Source organism: Tursiops truncatus, chromosome 16 (genome assembly GCF_011762595.2).
Source record: "Tursiops truncatus isolate mTurTru1 chromosome 16, mTurTru1.mat.Y, whole genome shotgun sequence".
NCBI lineage: Eukaryota > Metazoa > Chordata > Mammalia > Artiodactyla > Delphinidae > Tursiops > Tursiops truncatus.
The window spans coordinates 40,975,302-40,995,246 of NC_047049.1; the positions used below are offsets into that span (position 1 = coordinate 40,975,302).

The window sequence follows — 19,945 nt, forward strand, 5'->3', positions numbered from 1 at the left end:
CCAAGCACTCAAAATTAAAATAAAAATCTTGAAAACAGTCAAAGAAAAATGGCACATTACATACTGGAAACATAATTCAAATTTCCATTGTCTTCCCTTATCAGAAACACTAGAGGCCAGTGTTTAAAGTGATGGGAAGAATTAATTAAAACATACTTTGGGGCTTCCCTGGTGGCGCAGTGGTTGAGAGTCCGCCTGCCGATGCAGGGGACACGGGTTCATGCCCCAGTCCAGGAAGATCCCACATGCCGCGGAGCGGCTAGGCCTGTGAGCCATGGCTGCTGAGCCTGCATGTCCAGAGCCTGTGCTCCGCAACGGGATACATTCATAAATTTCTACAAGGATGACTTGGATGATGTAAATGAGTGAAGTGATGAGGGTAAAAATGGATATACATATATTGTCTGAGTGACAGAAGTTTGCTTAATGGGAAAACATTAATTCAACCATACCTGATGCTGTCTTATTGGAAATCAGGACCAGGGTTGTCATACATCTATTTCTCAAGAGAGAAGAGAAAACTAAATTTGGATGTGAAATTTCATGATTTTTAGATTTTGGCTCAGAAATTATTTAAAATAATTTGTGGCCAAACAAAATTTTGTGAGTTGAATGAAACTCCAGGTCACTAATTTGTGATTTCTGCTAATGAATAATGTAGCATCAGACGGAAAACAAACAAAACAAAAAATAACCTAGGGAAAAAAAAATACCCTGAGATTTTTAAGTAGAACAGACCAATCTACACCTTTTACTATTTACCATACAGTGTGAGACTAATTTTAAAGAAATTTTTAACTGTGGTTGCAAAAGCCAGAGGGGGCCACATTTTCAGGTTACATATATTTGTAATACATACAAGTTTGTTTTAACTCTAAGAAATAAGCAGGATAATATTATGATGCTATTAATTATAAGCAGAATTTCTAGAGATTTAACAATTTAAGAATATAAAAGTCATCAGATAGCTCTTTCTCAGAGATTTTATAAGAGAAGAAACTGGCATTGAGGTTTGCATTAACTCTCTATGATGATTAAAGATGGATTCTCTCTGTAAGGATGTGACTTGGTTAATGCTTTCTCTTCCAATATACCCTAACTTAAGTGCCGTCATGATGTCTTATTCTTTTGCCTCACTGAATTAGAACCATGCCCAGAGAATTTCTTTCGTTAATCCATAGTAGCGCTAGCTTGCTAAAGTACATTGTTTTTTCTTCTTTTGCAATTTGGAAACTGCATGTGAATGATTGGTTTATTCAATCTGTAGGTAATAAAAAGTACATATTATATTTCATGCCAAGCCCAGAAATCTCTGAAAAGGGGAAGCATTCAGAAGGAATTACTGCATAGCTAACAAGGAATTTCAGCCTCACAAAACTTCTAAAAGATACATTCCAAGGAATACATTTCTGTCTCGCACTATATCTAATCCTTGGGTAGGTTTGCAATGTAATAAATATTTCCCTAAAATACATGGCCTGGTCATTCTATACTTTCTTGGAGTTTCATTTTTACAGCTTGAGGAGTAAAGATTAGGAAATGACCTTCATAAAATATAAGCTAGAAACATGACATACACATACAATTAATTATTTTAAAAATCTAAATAGTAAAGAAAATAAATGGTTTAGAAATATTCTGTATAGTCAGCTGCCTATTTCTACTTAAAAAAAAATGTTTCTCTTGCCCTTTTCCCTTCTGCTGTTTCTTTGATCTTTTCCATTCGACTTCTGTGTAACCCCTCATACTTATTGTCCTTTTCTGTCACATTCTCATCATCTCCCCATCTCTTGGTTTCATTACCTCTGTCTATAAACATGTGGAGGCATACATTTTAGGGGAAAAACAAAAACAAAATCCCCCCAAATATTCCCTTGACTCTGCTATACCCATGGGCCTTTTGTTTTGTTTTTAAATTTTTTTTGAAAATTTTAACTCAAGTGCTGCAACTATTTTCTTAGAGCACAACAGAGGAAGAGTGGAGCACATATTACTCTGAAATCGAGTCCTGACTCTCCAGCTTAGAGGTGGGTGTGTGTTACCAGGCAAGTCACGTCACCTATGAACCTGTGTTCGCTTCTATGTGATAGAGATACTACTACTAACTAATTGATTTGTGAGAATAAGATGAGGAAATGCATTCACAATTCACTTAGTTCTCACAATCAATTTGTGAGGTAGATCTTATTGAGAGCTCTTAGTCTCTACAATTTCAACAGGTTTTTTAAAATTGTTTAAAGCTTATATAAGAAATATATAATTTAAAAACAAAGATACAATGTTAACTTCACCACTTTTATGTTCCTAATATTAAACCTAAAGGAGAAGCATTAATTTAACAAGTCACTTAAGTGATTTTAAAACTATGCTTTGGGGAGCCCTTGGTGTTCTGAGAAGCTGCCTCTGGGAAAAGAGGAAGGGAAAGATGGCAGGCAGGACTTCCAGCTCTAGCTTCAAGAAAACAATTCTTATTTTATTTGTGTTACATATACTATATCATTGGGAAAAATAATTTCACAGCCTAAGGCACAATGCAGAAGCCCCACTGTCTAACGCAAAAAAAACAAAAACTGAAAAACCTATTGCTAGAGGCTTTGTCCTCTTCTCTACCTCAGGTTTCATTGGTGGAGAAGGGGCAGTGGTGGTATTAATTTGCAAGTTCCATAAAGCATACGCATCACATTGGTAATATCATATCCAATGATTTACTTAGAATGCTTAGGAGTCCACTAACATAATGGAAATTTAATTAAAATGACATATTATACCTATGAATACATTTTAAACTTTTACCTACAAAACTCACCAAAAACTAGCTTTTATAAGTATAGCACAAATATTTTTTAAAATGTAATTTTGAGATAGTTATTAATAATAGTATAATTACTAATGTGGTTCCATGAGCTGAGCAATAGAGAAATATAATAAATATCAGCTGAAGTAAATATTAATTTTATTCCTTATAGTGAACTCACATTGCAAGTAGATATTTACATACCGGATCATCTGGATTATATTGAATAACATATTCTATCTGTCCATTTGGGCCATCATCTATGTCTGTAGCTCCATTGTCTCCTGAAAATCCTGTAAATACTGTGGTGCCAACTGGAGTGAGCTGAAAAAAAAACAAAAGAAAAACTGTCAATTCTCATTTGATCAACAGCACACCAGAAGTGTTCTGGCACAAAAACCAGACATTTGTTACACAAAGGAAAAAAGCAGGCAGTTGCCCACAACCAGAGATCTGAAGTATTTCAAAAGAACACTTGCAAACACATGAGTTCCTATAAAGTCTGAAATTTCCAACGCCATGGTCCTTGCTTTGGATAAAGAAATAGAAGGCCCTGATTCAGTGTGAAGCGCATTTGGACCAATTTATGATCATTAGCATCTTAGCTCCTATGGAGAAATGCATCTGCTGTTCCTCCTTAAAAAAACCTTGATGCATTAAGTTATCTACAAACTAGGATTTAAACTGTAAGAAGGAATTAGTTACTTTATTTTAAAATCAAAAACCATTTCAGAGAGATCAATGAAATCCAGTCGGTAATTACATGCAAGTGGCAAATTTAAGGGAGAGAGTTGGAGACAATGGATTCCCTGTCTGTCAGAGGAGAGAGAAAGCTGGGATTTTCTTTAGTGCTTGTAGTATCGGTTAAGTAGAAAGCCATTGTGTGACAGAATTGAAGAAATGGTAATATCTTTTCATTTTGGATTAAAACAAAACATAAAATGGCATATAAGACCATGATTTCACATTTGGCCCGAGCATCTAGCTTTATTTCTTATTGATCTCCAACAGAGAATCACTGTTGTTTTCTCTTACTTGTAGGTCTTTGTATTCCTACATCCACAGTCCTGTCTTCAAGCTTTAGCTGGGATCCTTCTCATTAGTTACATTTCAACTTAAGTAAGTATTGCCTTCTTCTAAACCATTCCTGACAGAATTTCCCTACCCCACATCAGAACATGGCACCCTTTTTGTTACTCTTATATTTCACACTTTACTTCTCTAATCATCACACTGTCACAATGAATAAATGAATTTAGTCAATAAACATAAGCTTTATGCCTCTAAAGAACACAGACTTTTAAATTTTATTCTGAGATATGTTTTGTTAGGTTTTAAATGGGATTCCTTAATGGAGAAATAGTTTCAGAGAGAAAAAGAAGGAGTTATCTCATTTACTTCTATTTTCAGGGGCTACAGGCGCAGATATCTGCAGGGATATCAGGCAATGTAAAAGAGTGAAGCAAGTCTCATGGGAATGGTGGCAACTGGGGAACACTTCCCCCTCTAAAATGGTAGCTGCTACTCAGCCTCAGCAAATTCTTGCCATAATGAAATATGGAGCCAATGTTACTACATCTTCTAATGTTCTAATTTTATAAGAAATCTCTTGGTTCTAAAGTCAGCAACAGATTTTAGAGAATTAAACTATGAATTTAATGCCCCCCCATACATCCTTTGGCACAGCAAACACAGGAGTTTGCAACCTCTGATTTAGAAAAATAATACAATTATGATTAAAGAAGTGATTTTAAAACTGTGCTTTGGGGAGCCCATGCTTTGGGGAACCGTGAGTACAAAGTAGCGTATTTATAAAGTCAGCTCTCCTGGCAGGCAGCTTTTAAAGGCAAACTTTGACTTTCTGCAGCTCAAAGAGAACTGAGGATAAAGTGAGAGGAGATAGTTTTAATAGCACATATATGAACACGGGCACACCTTTGGAAATGTTAGTTAACAAAAAGGCTTCCAAGCCAACATTTTAATATTTTTTTAATGTAATCCCTGTCCCCAAAGACATCATTCTCTCTTATAAAAATTCACCCACTCCTATGTAGTTGTGCCTTGGTTTTTAAATTATGAAAATTTAAAACTGAATGGCAACAAGTTGTTTCCAGATATCTAATAAAACAAACTTAGAGTATTTAAAGATCTTTGTTGCCAAAGTAAATAACTGTGCCACAGAGTTGAATTAAAAAATTAAAACCAAGCAAAAGACAAAAGGAAACAAACCAAAAAACTTGAACAATAGGTATCTGAAATTTTTGAAAATAGACTTCTGCCCCTACTTTAAAAATGTGGTATTTAGTTGTTGACAGAAAAGGACTCAAGTAGTATATCAAGTTATTAGTTCAGCATTTTATAGTGAGTTTTGCTCCCTTCCATATGTACAAATGTTGTACATTTAGGCCAAACATCTTAGCACAAATTGTTCGTTTTCACTACTGGAATAAGTAAACATCTACACACAGACATACACATGTAAAATGCAACGTTAAAATGGACCCATAATTGAGCTACACACATTTATTCATTATCTACCACGCGAATGGTGGACCTGTTCATATATAGGCTAGCGTTTGGAATCTTTGAAGCTAACATAAGAGAAATAGCTAAGAAAAAAGAGGGTTAAGGCATTTTGTTTTAATATGGAAGGTCTGGCAAGAGTAAAATGGGTGCAAGAGTAAAATGGGGCAAGAGTAAAATGAAATGGCCTATACCAGATGCAAACAAGCAAAAGAGAGAGCATGCAAAATGGGTTTAACAAATAGATTTCAGCAACTTATTTCACTCATTTTCTTTATATATATACCCAACAGAAATATATACATATCTATGTACACAACAAAAATATGTACATATCTATGTACACATACACATATCACACATATAAATTCACACATATCACTGTTACTTATTCTTATTACAGAGACATGGCACTCTAGTGCTTTCTGAATTTCTAAATATTATGTGGAGGTTGAAAATGTTCACAGGACAGTCAGGTTGTTTGTTCTACCTGTGTTGCGCTATACATTATTATTTACAATTTTCAGGGCACATCTGCCATACAGATGGTCATGTTCTGTGCCCTTTAACATTTCAAGGAGTCTCAGAAATATAAATTTGGTTTTCTGAAGAGCATTCTATTCATGGGATGATTATCAGCTTGGGCACCTGCCTGAGGGTTTCACTTACTTATTTAGTTCATGTCTTTTTCCACAAATGATTTTATACAACTACTGGGACAATAAAGAAAAATGCATAAATGTACACATAAGTTAAAGAAAATAAAGCCAGAAAATTCAATATTTCAAGAAGATGCATAAGAGAAATCTGAATGTAAAAGGTGAGCAGTTCTCAGTTAATTGATTATCCTGTGAGCCACAGCTGCTTGAGCCAACCTAAGAAAAGAGAAAATTTTCCTGACTAATCTTACTTGCAATATTTCCCCACAGAAGTATTGTATTCACAGTTTCATATAAATATAGTTGATTCTCATCATCCATGGTAGTTCTGTACTATAAAGACACCATGAACACTGAATTAACAAATACTGAACCAATGCTCCTAGGGGGAATTCAAGGTTATTACATTGCTGAGGGGAATACAGGATTAAGTTCCTGCAAGCCTCTGGTTACAACATTTTCATCAACAAATCAATACATAACCTTGTTTTATGGTTGTTTCTGTTTAAAAACACTTTATTTAATATGTTTGGTCTATTCTACTGTAGATGCTCTATATTGCACTTTTCATTTTATTGTCTGAATTATTCCGCTCCAGAATTTGTTTGGTTCTTTTTTTTATGATTTCTATCTGTTTGTTAAATTTCTCATTTTGTTCATGTCTTGTTTTCCTAATTTCACTGAATTGCCTTTCTGTGCTTTCTTGTAGCTCATTTAGTTTTCTCAAGACAGTTATTTTGAATTCTTTATCAGGTAAATCACCAAGTTCCATGTTTTGGAGTTCGATTACTGTAGGATAATTGTTATCTTTTGGCGATGACATGTTTCTTTGATTCTTTGTGTTTCTTGGAGATTTGCATTAGCTGCTTTCGAATTTGATGTAGCAGATACCTCCTCAAATCTTTTGTAATTATGTTGCAGATATTTTTCTTGGTCCCGCTTACATCTGGAGTTTTCTTCAACCTTGAATGAATACACCGCATACGTTGCTCCAACAGAGGGCTGGAATCTCTCCTCGAGAGGAATGGACTTTTACAAAGTCTCTTTCATCCACAGGTGTCTGCCCAAGTCAATACTACCCAGGTTTCCCCAGACCATGACCCAGAGGAGTTGGGGCCATTTCACTGCTCAGCCAGTTCAATGGCTTCTGCTAGTTCAAATTCCAAACCAAGGTCTCTCTGCCTATTACCCAATGCACAGGTGGGCAGAACTACTTCCAGGTCTCTCTGCATATAGTGTTGGATCCCACAACTACAGCAGAGGTACTTTTGTTCATAGATAGATGCTAATTTTTATTTGTTCAAAGCGGGGACATAAAGAAGGGACATCTTACACTACCATAATGTTGATGTCACTCTAGGGCACCTTTATATTCAGCAAAGAAATGGTATGTTGTTCATTTTGAAGAAAATATTGAGAAGGATGAATCTTGGAAAGCACTCCATAAATCATAATATGGTGTTAAATGTACATATCTAGTGATAGGGTAATGCCACTGGCATCAATAGCCTTGTATTGATAGGTAACAATAATCTCCTGACATTTATATCTATTATATATTTCTTGGAGTCTCATGTAATATATTTACATGAAAACTGACATTTTGGTAGAAATAAAATGCTAAAATATATAATTTCTGAATATCTAAAATAGTTTTTTTATACATATTTTAAACCAATGCCTTCCGATAGACTTCAATGGCTTTAATGATTAAAGAGAAAATGTACAAGAGTCCAGAAGAAAAAAATATTTTTTACAATAAACACAACTAAAATAACACCACTTGAACTAGGAAATAATTGATACAAATGATGCTATTATCCAGTTTTGAAAACCATCTCAAGAAAAAGGCACCCCAAAGGAATAATTTAAAATGCAATTGGTGTGATATTACTTTCTTACATACTTCATCAAGAATCCAAGTGTTTGGTTTTCCCCTCCCCTCTAAAAAGGATAGAACTTCTGAAGGGTCATGGACATTAAATAAGCTGAACTAGAATTCACTATATAATGATTTACATATAATAATCATTTAATGACAGAACACCAACAATGGTAGTGGGTGCTCTATATCTACTCATAGACATTATCAAAACAGAAACATTGTCTTTAGTGGAGCAAGATTATGTATAAGTCTATATTGGACTAATACATGTTTATTTTTCAGTTACAAATATTGTAATCTGACTTACTGTGTACTAGACAGCTATTTTGCACCAATTATTCTCTTAAGAACAAACACAAATGATTTTCTCCTATATTTTTGTAGCATGAATCCATCCTCCTTGTAATTGTTAATTTTATGCCTCAACTTGACTGGGCCATGAGTTGCCCAGATATTTCGTTAAATATTATTCTAGGTATGTCTGTGAGGGTATTTCTGGATGATATTAACATTTGAATTGGTAGACTGAGTAAAGCAGATTGCCCTCCCAAACATGGGTGGGCCTCATCTAATCCACTGAAGACCTGAATAGGACAAAAAGCTAGTAAGGAAGAATTCATTCTCTGTCCCTGACTGTCTTCAAGTTAGGACATCTGCCTTCTCTTGCCTTCAGACTTGGACTCAGATTGGAATCTAGACAATCAATTCTCCTGTTTCTCAGACTTTGGCCTTGGACTAGAACTATACCAGCTGGGTCTTCAGCTTGACAACTGCTAATCTTAGAACCACTCAGCCTCCATAATCGTGTGAGCCAATTCCTTATAATCAATCTCCCTTGCTATATCCCTAAATCAATCAGCCTATCTATCTATCTAATCTATCTATCACCTATGTATCTCTCAGTTCTGTTGACTAATACACTCCTGATCCAGTTTCTCAACAGTGAACAAATAAAATTGAGTATTTGATTTTTCACAGGTAAAGATTCATTTCCCATCTTCTAACTCATCAAGGTCTATATGGCTACTGTGTAGCACTTTATGGAACAATTGCTGATTTAACTGCAACAGGGGCCATAATATCTTTTGGCACTTTGATCATACTCCATGATCCTTTGAAGATTATCTACAGTGATTCCATAGTCATCTATACAAGATATTGTAAATTCCTGAACTCTAACTTATGTTGTCCTGGAAAATACACCTATTTTAAAATGATCAGTTACTGTCTTCTTCTGCCCCTGCACTTATTTTCAGGCTCTTCTCAATTATACTGCATGATCTAAAGATCATCTTCCATAAACATCTTTCCAAATTAGAAGTCACTCATGCTTTGGCTATAATTCAGCCTTTAACCTCCTTCTCTGAAAAAGTAATTTTATGAATCTCTCTTGCATGTCATCCCTGCCTTACAAATATGCTTTAGAAACAGTAATATATTTAAAAACCAATGGGGTCCAACAAATGAAATGGAGTGATGAATTTGTAAACAGGTGCATATTACTGAGAACTTCAGCTTTTTCTCACAATTGCAACATTACATTATCTCTGAATCTGTGATTATTGATTGAGAGTTTATTATGGGCCAAATCACTGTTTCTATGACCATTGTGTTGGTTTTATATTAACTCATTAATATAACATTTGTTTTATTCAAACATTCAACCAAATCAAATGTCTATTTGAAGTTTATCTTAAAACTTATAGAATCAGTACCAAATAGTACACATTCTTGAATTCACATTCAGTGGGTATTATCTTGCAGTGATTTATTGAAATCAAAAAGAAAAATATAATAAAGGAATTACATATGTTCTTCATTTTCCCTTTAACATAATATAGCTTTTGCACCTGTATATAAAATCTTGACTCTGTTTTATTCATGAAAGCTAGATAATTAATATTGAAAATCATTTCCTCTGAATAAATTTTTAAAAATAAATTCATGTAGATAATCAAGACAATATGGTACTGGCACAAAAACAGAAATATAGATCAATGGAACAGGATAGAAAGCCCAGAGATAAACCCACGCACCTATGGTCAACTAATCTATGACAAAGGAGGCAAGGATATACAATGGAGAAAAGACAGCCTCTTCAATAAGTGGTGCTGGGAAAACTGTACAGCTACATGTAAAAGAATGAAATTAGAACACTCCCTAACACCATACTCAGAAATAAACTCAAAATGGGTTAAAGACAAATGTAAGACCAGACACTATAAAACTCTTAGAGGAAAACATAGGAAGAACACTCTTTGACATAAATCACAGCAAGATCTTTTTTGACCCACCTCCTAGAGTAATGGAAATAAAAACAAAAATAAACAAATAGAACCTAGTGAAACTTAAAAGCTTTTGCACAGGAAAGGAAACCATAAACAAGACAAAAAGATAACCCTGAGAATGGGAGAAAATATTTGCAAATGAATCAACAGACAAAAGATTAATCTCCAAGATATATAAACAGCTCATGCAGCTCAATATCGAAAAAACAAACAACCCAAACAAAAACTGGGCAGAACGCATAGCACAGGGAGATCAGCTCGGTGCTTTGTGACCACCTAGAGGGGTGGAATAGGGAGGGTGGGAGGGAGGGAGATGCAAGAGGGAAGAGATATGGGGCTATATGTACATGTATAACTGATTCACTTTGTTATAAAGCAGAAACTGACACACCATTGTAAAGCAATTATACTCTAATAAAGATGTTAAAAAAAAAAAACTGGGCAGAAGACCTAAATAAACATTTCTCCATGGAAGACGTACAGATGGCCAAGAGGCACATGGAAAGCTGCTCAACATCACTAATTATTAGAGAAATGCAAATCAAAACTAGAATGAGGTACCACCTCACACCAGTTAGAATGGGCATCATCAGAAAATCTACACACAACAAATGGTGGAGAGGGTGTGGAGAAAAGGGAACCCTCCTGTACTGTGGGTGGGAAGGTAAATTGATACAGCCACTATGGAGAACAGTATGGAGGTTCCTTAAAAAACTAAAAGTAAAAATACCATATAACCCAGCAATCCCACTACTGAGCATATACCCAGAGAAAACCATAATTCAAAAAGACACATGCACCCCAATGTTCACTGCAGCACCATTTACAATAGCTAGGTCATGGAAGCAACCTAAATGCCCACTGACAGACGAATGGATAAGGAAGATGTGGCACATATATACAATGGAATATTACTCAGCCATAAAAAGGAACAAAATTGGGTTATTTGTAGAAATGTGGATGGACCTAGAGACTGTCATACAGAGTGAAGTAAGTCAGAAAGAGAAAAACAAATATCGTATATTAATGCATATATGTGGAATCTAGAAAAATGGTACAGATGAACTGGTTTACAAGGCAGAAATAGAGACACAAATGTAGAGAACAAATGTATGGACACCAAGGGGGGAAAGCAGCGGGTGAGGGGTGCGATGAACTGGGAGATTGGGATTGACATATATACACTAATATGTAAAAAATAGATAACTTGTAAGAGCCTGCTGTATAGCACAGGGAACTCCACTTCGCTGTACAGTAGAAACTAACACAACATTGTAAAACAACTATATTAAAAAATTTGTTTTTTTAATTTTAAAAATATTCATGTAGATAAGTATCTTTAAGATAAGAGTAAGGATTATTATTAGAGAGAGTGATAAGTAGCTCTAGTCATCTTTACTAAAACCTGAAGAGCAATTACACTTAAATTGAATTAAGCTTAAATTGAATATATATGTGTGCATATGTATTGATATATACATACAGAGAGAATATATATATGAAAGAACTCATTAAGTTGAAAGTTGTCAAACAGTTGAATACATGAATATTTTAAAACGGGTGAAAGATTGATTCCCATTTACATGCTTAAAGTAGAAAATGTATTTTTATGTGCTTTTTCTCTCCCCTTAATATCCTCCTTTTTCCTCTGTTACCCGTCTCCTGCCTCCCAGAATGTGCCTAATTCCTTGGAGGAGGAAAATAGAGACAAGTAAAAGGAACAAGGGCTTAGTCTTTCGTTCTTCAGAAGCTTTTGTGTGCTGTAGATTAAATACTAGTACTCTCTATTTAAAGAAACTCTGTGAATGGGAAGGGCTCTAAAGGTCCATGATTTTTATTCCTTGAATAGTTAAAGATATTTATCAAGTTTCCAATACCATGGACCATATTTCTTAAAAAAATGATTTGTTTTACTTATATAAAAAATCACCTTATTATGAAATATTAAAAAAAAATTTTAAATGAACAAACCAAACAAGAACAAATACATAGATACAGAGAAGAGAGTCATGATTACCAAAGGAAAAAGGGGATAGAGAAAGGGCAAAATTGGTAAAGGGGGTCAATAGTATGGTGATGGATGGTAACTAAACTTTAGGTGGTGAGCACACTGTAGTGTATACAGAAGTCAAAATATAACATTGTACACATGAAATATATAATGTTATAAACCAAAAAAGAAAAGATTATAAACTACTAATACAGTCGACATTATATGGGTAACTGATGGAGCTGGAATGGTAACTATGGATCAGAAGTAGTAATGTATCAGTGTTCATTTCCTGATTTCTGATGGCTGTACTGTTATGTGGGAGAATATCCTTATGTGTTGGAAATACACACTAAAGTATTTGGGGGTAAGAAGGACTCTTTTCAGTAACACTCTCAAATGGTTTGGAGAAAAAGCTTGTATTATTCTTATAATGTTTCTGTAAGTTTGAAACTATTTATACATTAAAATAAAATAAACCTTTCCTTGTTAAAAAAATCACCTTATTATATCTAGAAATTATAAAGAAAACAGATATAAAATGTTAAGAAAATATTCTTAACTATATATGGAATCTCTCTGTTATGCTTCATCATGGAGACCATCTGTGCATTTAGATCTACCAGAATGGCTCTGAGAAGAACAGATGTTCAAAAATACATATATTAGGGCTTCCCTGGTGGTGCAGTGGTTGAGAGTCCACCAGCCGATGCAGGTGACACAAGTTCGTGCCCTGGTCCGGGAAGATCCCACATGCCGCGGAGCATGTGCTCCGCAACAGGAGAGGCCACAACAGTGAGAGGCCTGCGTAACGCAAAACAAAACAAAACAAAAATACATATATTAAATGGAGACAGATGATATAGTCACAATGAAATGTGAAAGAATAGCACAGAACTAAAAATGTGATCAGGAAAGTGAAAGCTCAAATTGAATAGATTCAGAGACATTTCACCATTGTGAGAAAAAGCTGAAATTCTCAATAGTGTTCCACTAATTACTGCCTGTTTACAAATTTATTTTTGCATTTCATTTTGAAGACCCCCTTGGTTTTAAAAAAAAGTTATAGAAATATAACTATTTCTAAAAAGCATATTTCCAAGGCAGAGTTGACTTGTAAGATGGCCAGAACCTATACTAAGTATTTTAAAAGCATTATCTCTTATAATCCTCAATACAACATTTTAACATTATTTTTTGTTATTATATTTATTTTACAGTTAAGGAATCCAAGGCTGAGAGCTTCTGCCTGATGTCATACTTCTAATATTTGGTAGATAAGGACTGCAACACAGATTATCTGGCTTCAAAGTGTTAATTCTCAAGCACTATGAAATATATTATTTCAAAATTTTTGCAATTTGCTATTAAGAAACTTTTGACAAGAAAAGAAAATGAAAGAGGAAGTAAATATAATTTGGCACATAACAGAACCAAGATATATAGTAATCTGAAATGATACAATTTGGATGATGTATTACATCAAAGATAATTTATGTTTGGCCCTAAGGAAAAATACTTTTGATATATTTTACAGAAAGACAAATAAATCCAATTTAGCTTGTGCCTGTGTTTCAGAAAACGTGGATTAAATAATTACTGCTATTGAAAACCGGTTGGTTCTCAGCAAGTAAATTATTTCATGAATCCCCAAATTCACCATTTCAGCATGCTAACCTCTTCATTAGTAATCAAAACTTCATTGCTAGTGTATGGCATAATGTCTGAAAAAGCACTCAGTAAATGCTCAAGGGGCAAAGAGAAGAAGGAAGAAAATATATCCAACCACAGTAATTTGCATTTTCATCAATGGTTTTCAACAAATCAATGTTTCATAAATCACTAATAAAAATGTTAGGTGAAGGTTTGATGAGGAACAGGATATTTACAAAGCCTTAAAGTCGTTTTCCACAAAATAGTTTTAATTACTTATTAAGTACACAAAAATGAATAAATATAGTAGAAAAACCTGGCAAACACTGTCTTTCCAACATGATAAAAGCTATCATTACCAGAAATGGGACACACTGATATTGTGAGTCTCTTTTATTACATACTATGAAGAACATGCTATCACTTTTGTGGTATTTCTGAACAAAATCTATAATCATGAGGAAATACCAGGTAATTCTAAATTGAGAAATATTCTATAAACTGTCCCACTCCTGGAAATTATTAAGGTCATTAAAGTCAAGGAACTATTAAGGAACTAAGATTGAGACTAGAAAGACATGGCAACTAAATGCAATGTGTGACCTTAGGTTGAATCTCTGACCTATAAAGGACTTTATTGGAAAAAAAATCAGCAAAATTTGGCATCTGTAGATTACATACTAATATTGCATTAATGTAATTTCCTGATTTTGATGGTTATATTGCAGTTATATAGATGAGTATCTGTGTTTTTAGGAAATACACAATGAAATGTTAAGAATTTAAGGGGTTTCATATGTGCAACTTACTCTTCATTGGTATAGAAAAATAGTTGGGACTTCCCTGGTGGCGCAGTGGTTAAGAATTCTCCTGCTAATGCAGGGGACACTGGTTCGATCCCACATGCTGTGGAGCAAATAAGCCCGTGCGCCACAACTACTGAGCCTGTGCTCTAGAGCCTGCGAGCCACAACTACTGAAGCCCATGTGCCTAGAGCCTGTGCTCCACAACAAAAGAAGCCACCGCAATGAGAAGCACGCCCACTGCAGCAAAGAGTAGCCCCCACTCGCCACAACTAGAGAAAGCCTGCATGCAGCAATGAAGACCCAATGCAGCCATAAATAAATTTACTTTAAAAAATAGTTATATATCTATATATGATATATATTTGACTGTACTGTCACATACAAATAAGCAATATACTGTATGACATTTATATATACGTGTATATGCATGTATGTGTATACACACACATCTCTATCTGTTCATTTATCTATTAGAAAGAAAGATTATTTGACCAGTACTCTTCAAAACTGTCATCAAAAACAAAGAAAGTGAAAACAGATACAGTCCAGAGAAGACTAAAGAGACACGATGACTGATAGTACTATGGTATCATAGATGGGGTCCTGGGACAAGAAAAAAGACTAGTAAAACTAAGGAAATCTAAATAAAATATGGATTTGAGTTAACAGCAATGTTTCACTCTTGGTTCAGTAGTTGTTAAAATATGTAGCATACTAATGAAAGATATTAAGAATTGGGGAATTTGGAACTCTATAACTTCTATTAAAATGTTATTTAGGTCTAATTATTTCTGATGTTTACATAAATGGTAGAAAATGTGAACATAAACAGACCATTTCCATAATCATTTTCATTATAATAAAGTCTAAGACTTAAACGTATCATTTACTATAAAAATATTTTTAAGGATAATAAAATTTTATTTATATTACGTTTAGTTCTTATAAATACATAACATACACTTGAGGCAACTGTTAGCCAAAAAATAAGGGAGACAGAAAGAGAGAGAGAGAGGGAGGGAGAGAAGGAGAGAAAGAACAAAAGAGAGAACAAAATAGAGCAAGAGAGAGGTTCTCATCTTTTCCTATAGTTTAATTTGGCTGAAGTTCAGCTTTGGGTTCCTGCTGATGGGTCTGATCATTAAAATGTTTTTAATCATTCACTTAAACCCTAGGGAAAAAAATCAAAACATTTCAGAGCCCCTTTTTTAAAAAAATTAACTAGCATATTAACTTTATTAACAGGTATTGTTGAAAGACATGATCATGCCGCATCAGGAGAAAGAGATATAACAACATCTGAAGTAAAATAAAAATTCTAATTAAACCAGCATATGATACCAGCTACCATGAAATACCCTCTAGGGTATGCCCACTAATCTACATGTAGTTGGGCAAGATGTTCATCTTGATATACTCGTCATTGGGTTACTTTTTATAATTCTTCATGAACTTAAAATCATTCAATAAAAAGTAATATATATATTCCAAACGCTGTGTTCCTTTCTCTTAAAACTCTACCTAGCACATGATCATTTACTAAATTGTGAATCGAGATGATAATTTAGACCAAAGAAGCAAGTGTAAATCTTTTCAAATTAGTAATAATACTCTTCAGATTAATGGTGTTATTTACTCCTTACTCTTCCTTTATGTATCTGAGCTCCATCATTCTCTTGCCTGATGCACTTGTACAATATGGTGATCAAGCACTCGGTTTTGGAGTGAGACTGCCTCAGTTTCTCACTTAGATCTACCACTTAGTAGCCATGAGATCTTGGGCAAATTAATAAATGCTTTTCTGTCTCAGTACTTTTTCATCTTATTGTGTAAAATGAGAACAATACACACAAATAATTTGAGTCTGTGTGTAGGTACAAGTAAGTTTTAAATAAGATTTAGCATTCATAAATGATAACTGTTAGAATTAATCAGTCAATACTGTTGTAATCTGTCCTGATTCCATTCAACATCAGGAGATATGATGCTACTAAATTGGCAAAAGATCTATGCAGAAATCTGTGAACTAATTTTAGATAACAAATTTAAAATTAATCTGGTGTCAAGTTAGTTCCTAATGACCATGTGAAAAAATCAAAGAAGAAAAATAAATACTAAAATTATTCAAAATCTAAAGTTTACAGGGCTTCCCTGGTGGCGCAGTGGTTGAGCGTCTGCCTGCCAATGCAGGGGACAAGGGTTCGTGCCCCAGTCCGGGAAGATCCCACATGCCACGGAGCGGCTGGGCCCGTGAGCCATGGCCGCTGAGCCTGAGCGTCCGAAGCCTGTACTCCACAACGGGAGAGGCCACAACAGTTAGAGGCCCGTGTACCGCAAGAAAAACCCTAAAGTTTACAGACTTTTAAGATGTTAACCAGGACATAATCTGTGATATACTTGTAACATCAACAGTTATGAAACGACTGTTCCTGAAACCTAACGTTGTTTCAACTGTTAACCTTTACCTTACTAAATTGTAAATGGCATTTTAAATTTAGATTTATGAAGCATCCTTTAAAGTTTCCTATTATTAAGAACTTAGAGAACTTGATCGAACACAATTTATTAAATTGACTGTGATTATTTTGGTACCCCTTGCATCTGAGCTTCATAAAACTGTGCATGTAGAAAAATCTTGTTGAGATAAAAAAACATTTCGACTAAGGGGAGTCATTTTAATGTTACTTAATAAATATGACTACTTTTTCTGGGACACGAAAAGTATGGTAAAGATTCTTAAGCAGCGTATAGTCATATCCAAATAAGTACATAATTTGCCCCTAAAGTTATGAAAAAAGGGCTCTAATTCACATAAATACGTAACGTCCCCCTAGAGCTACGTAAACAGTACTATAATTCAAATAGCTCATATTTACCAGGTTAAAAGAAAAAGAAAAACTGGGTTTCTTTTTTTGTCATCACTGTTGTGTCACCCTATATAATTTATCACAATCACCTGGAAAGATTTTACTCCTTTCTAAAGTACTTCCCATGTATAAGCTTCTCAAATTTAACTCAAAACAAACTCTTACTTTCTAAATCATTCTTATCTCAGGAAAAATCAAAGTGAACATATATGTTAAATAATACTTTCCTGTTGCATGATTGTTCCATTTCTGCTTCATTGAGAAGTCTATTAATACAACTCCTACAATGTGTCAGGTACTGTTCTACTCAAATAACAAAACAAAGTGCTAGCTCTAATAGTGATTCAATTCTAACAGGGTAGATATAAAATAAACAAATATATATATATACACACTCACACACATATATACACACATACATATATATGTATATATATCCATATGTAATATCAGGTTTAAATAAGTGATCAACTAATTTCAGATTTTTAAAATTAGTTATAAAATATACAGGTGAGGTGCTATACACTAAAATCTGTGGACTTATTTTTCTTTCCTATTCTAAGATTTATTACATGTATTCATTAAACTCTATAAGGTAGGTTTCTAATATTTTCATTCCCAGTTTTTACATGAGGAAACATGTTTCTCTGAAACACACAGAAATTTTAATTTTTTTAAAGATAAATGCAATTTAAAAAATGGTAAGCCAGCTCTATCATAGTTGGACACTTGAGTTGTCTCCAGTTTTTGATTATTATGGAAATATCATCAACAAATCTCCTTATACATGCTTTCTGGTGGACATATGTACCACTAGAGCAGACCTGCTGAGTCACAGGGTATCTACTTGTTTACCTTTCTTTTCTTTTCTTTTAACATCTTTATTGGAGTATAATTGCTTTACAATGTTGTGTTAGTTTCTGCTGTAAAACAAAGTGAATCAGCTATACGTACACATATAATCACCATATCCACTCCCTCTTGCAGCTCCCTCCCACCCACCCTATCCCACTGCTCCAGTGGCCACAAAGCACCGAGCTGATCTCCCTGTGCTATGCGGATGTTTCCCACTAGCTATCTATTTTACATTTGCTAGTGTATATATGTCAATGCTACTCTCTCACTTCGTCCCAGCTTACTCTTCCCCTTCCCCGAGTCCTCAAGTCCATTCTCTATGTCTGCATCTTTATTCCTGTCCTGCCCCTAGGTTCATCAGAACCATTTTTTTTTTTAGATTGCATATATACGTGTTAGCATATGGTATTTGTTTTTCTCTTTCTGACTTACTTCACTCTGTATGACAGACTCTAGGTCCATCCATTTCACTACAAATAATTTTACAAATAATTTTACAATTATTTGAATTTTACAAATAATTCAATTTCATTTCTTTTTATAGCTGAGGAATATTCCATTGTATATATGTACCTCATCTTTTTTATCCATTCATCTGTCATTGGACACTTAGGTTGCTTCCATGTCTTGGCTATTGTAAATAGTGCTGCAATGAACATTGTGGTCCATGTCTCTCTTTTTTTTCTTTTTTTTTTTTTTGTGGTACAGGGGGCTCTCACTGTTCTGGCCTCTCCTGTTGCGGAGCACAGGCTCCGGACGTGCAGGCTCAGCGGCCATGGCTCACGGGCCCAGCCTCTCCGCGGCATGTGGATCTTCCCAGACTGGGGCATTAACCCATGTCCCCTGCATCGGCAGGCGCACGGACTCTCAACCACTGCGCCACCAGGGAAGCCCCATGTCCCTCTTTGAATTATGGTTTTCTCAGGGTATATGCCCAGTAGTGGGACTGCTGTGTCAAATGGTAGTTCTATTTTTAGTTTTTTAAGGAACCTCCATACTGTTCTCCATAGCGGCTGTATCGATTTACATTCCCACTAACAGTGCAAGAGGGTTCCCTTTTGTAGTATAGTCTGAAGTCAGGGAGCCTGATTCCTCCAGCTGCTTTTCTTTCTCAGGATTGCTTTGGTTATTCAGGTTATTATTGCTTTGGTTATTGCTTTGGTTATTTGTTTCCATACAAATTGTGAATTTTTTTGTTCTAGTTCTGTGAAAAATGCTATCGGTAGTTTGATAGGGATTGCCGTGAATCTGTAGATTGCTTTGGGTAGTATGGTCATTTTCACAATGTTGATTCTTCCAATCCAAGAACATGGTATATCTCTCCATCTGTTTGTGTCGTCCTTGATTTCTCTCGTCAGTGTCTTATAGTTTTCTGCATACAGGTCTTTTGTCTTCTTAGGTAGGTTTATACCTAGATAATTTATTCATTTTGTTGCAATGGTAAATGGGAGTGTATCCTCAATTTCTCTTTCAGATTTTTCATCATCAGTGTATAGGAATGCAAGAGATTTCTGTGCATTTATTTTGTATCCTGCTACATTACCAAATTCATTGATTAGTTCTAGTAGTTTTCTGGCAGCATCTTTAGTATTCTCTATGTATAATATCATGTCATCTGCAAACAG

The 19,945-nt window shown here is 34.7% G+C and overlaps 1 protein-coding gene across 8 annotated transcripts in view; it reads right to left on the reverse strand.

Annotated features, from left to right (window-relative positions):
- The window catches only part of PCDH15 (protocadherin related 15), a 727,135-nt gene that overhangs the window by 414,378 nt on the left and 292,812 nt on the right, over window positions 1-19,945 (reverse strand). For all 8 annotated transcript variants that reach the window (XM_033841882.2, XM_033841881.2, XM_073793727.1 and 5 more), the window contains one exon: window positions 2,999-3,118. In XM_033841882.2, the coding sequence (XP_033697773.1) occupies window positions 2,999-3,118 (120 nt within the window). The remainder of the gene's footprint in view (window positions 1-2,998; window positions 3,119-19,945) is intronic.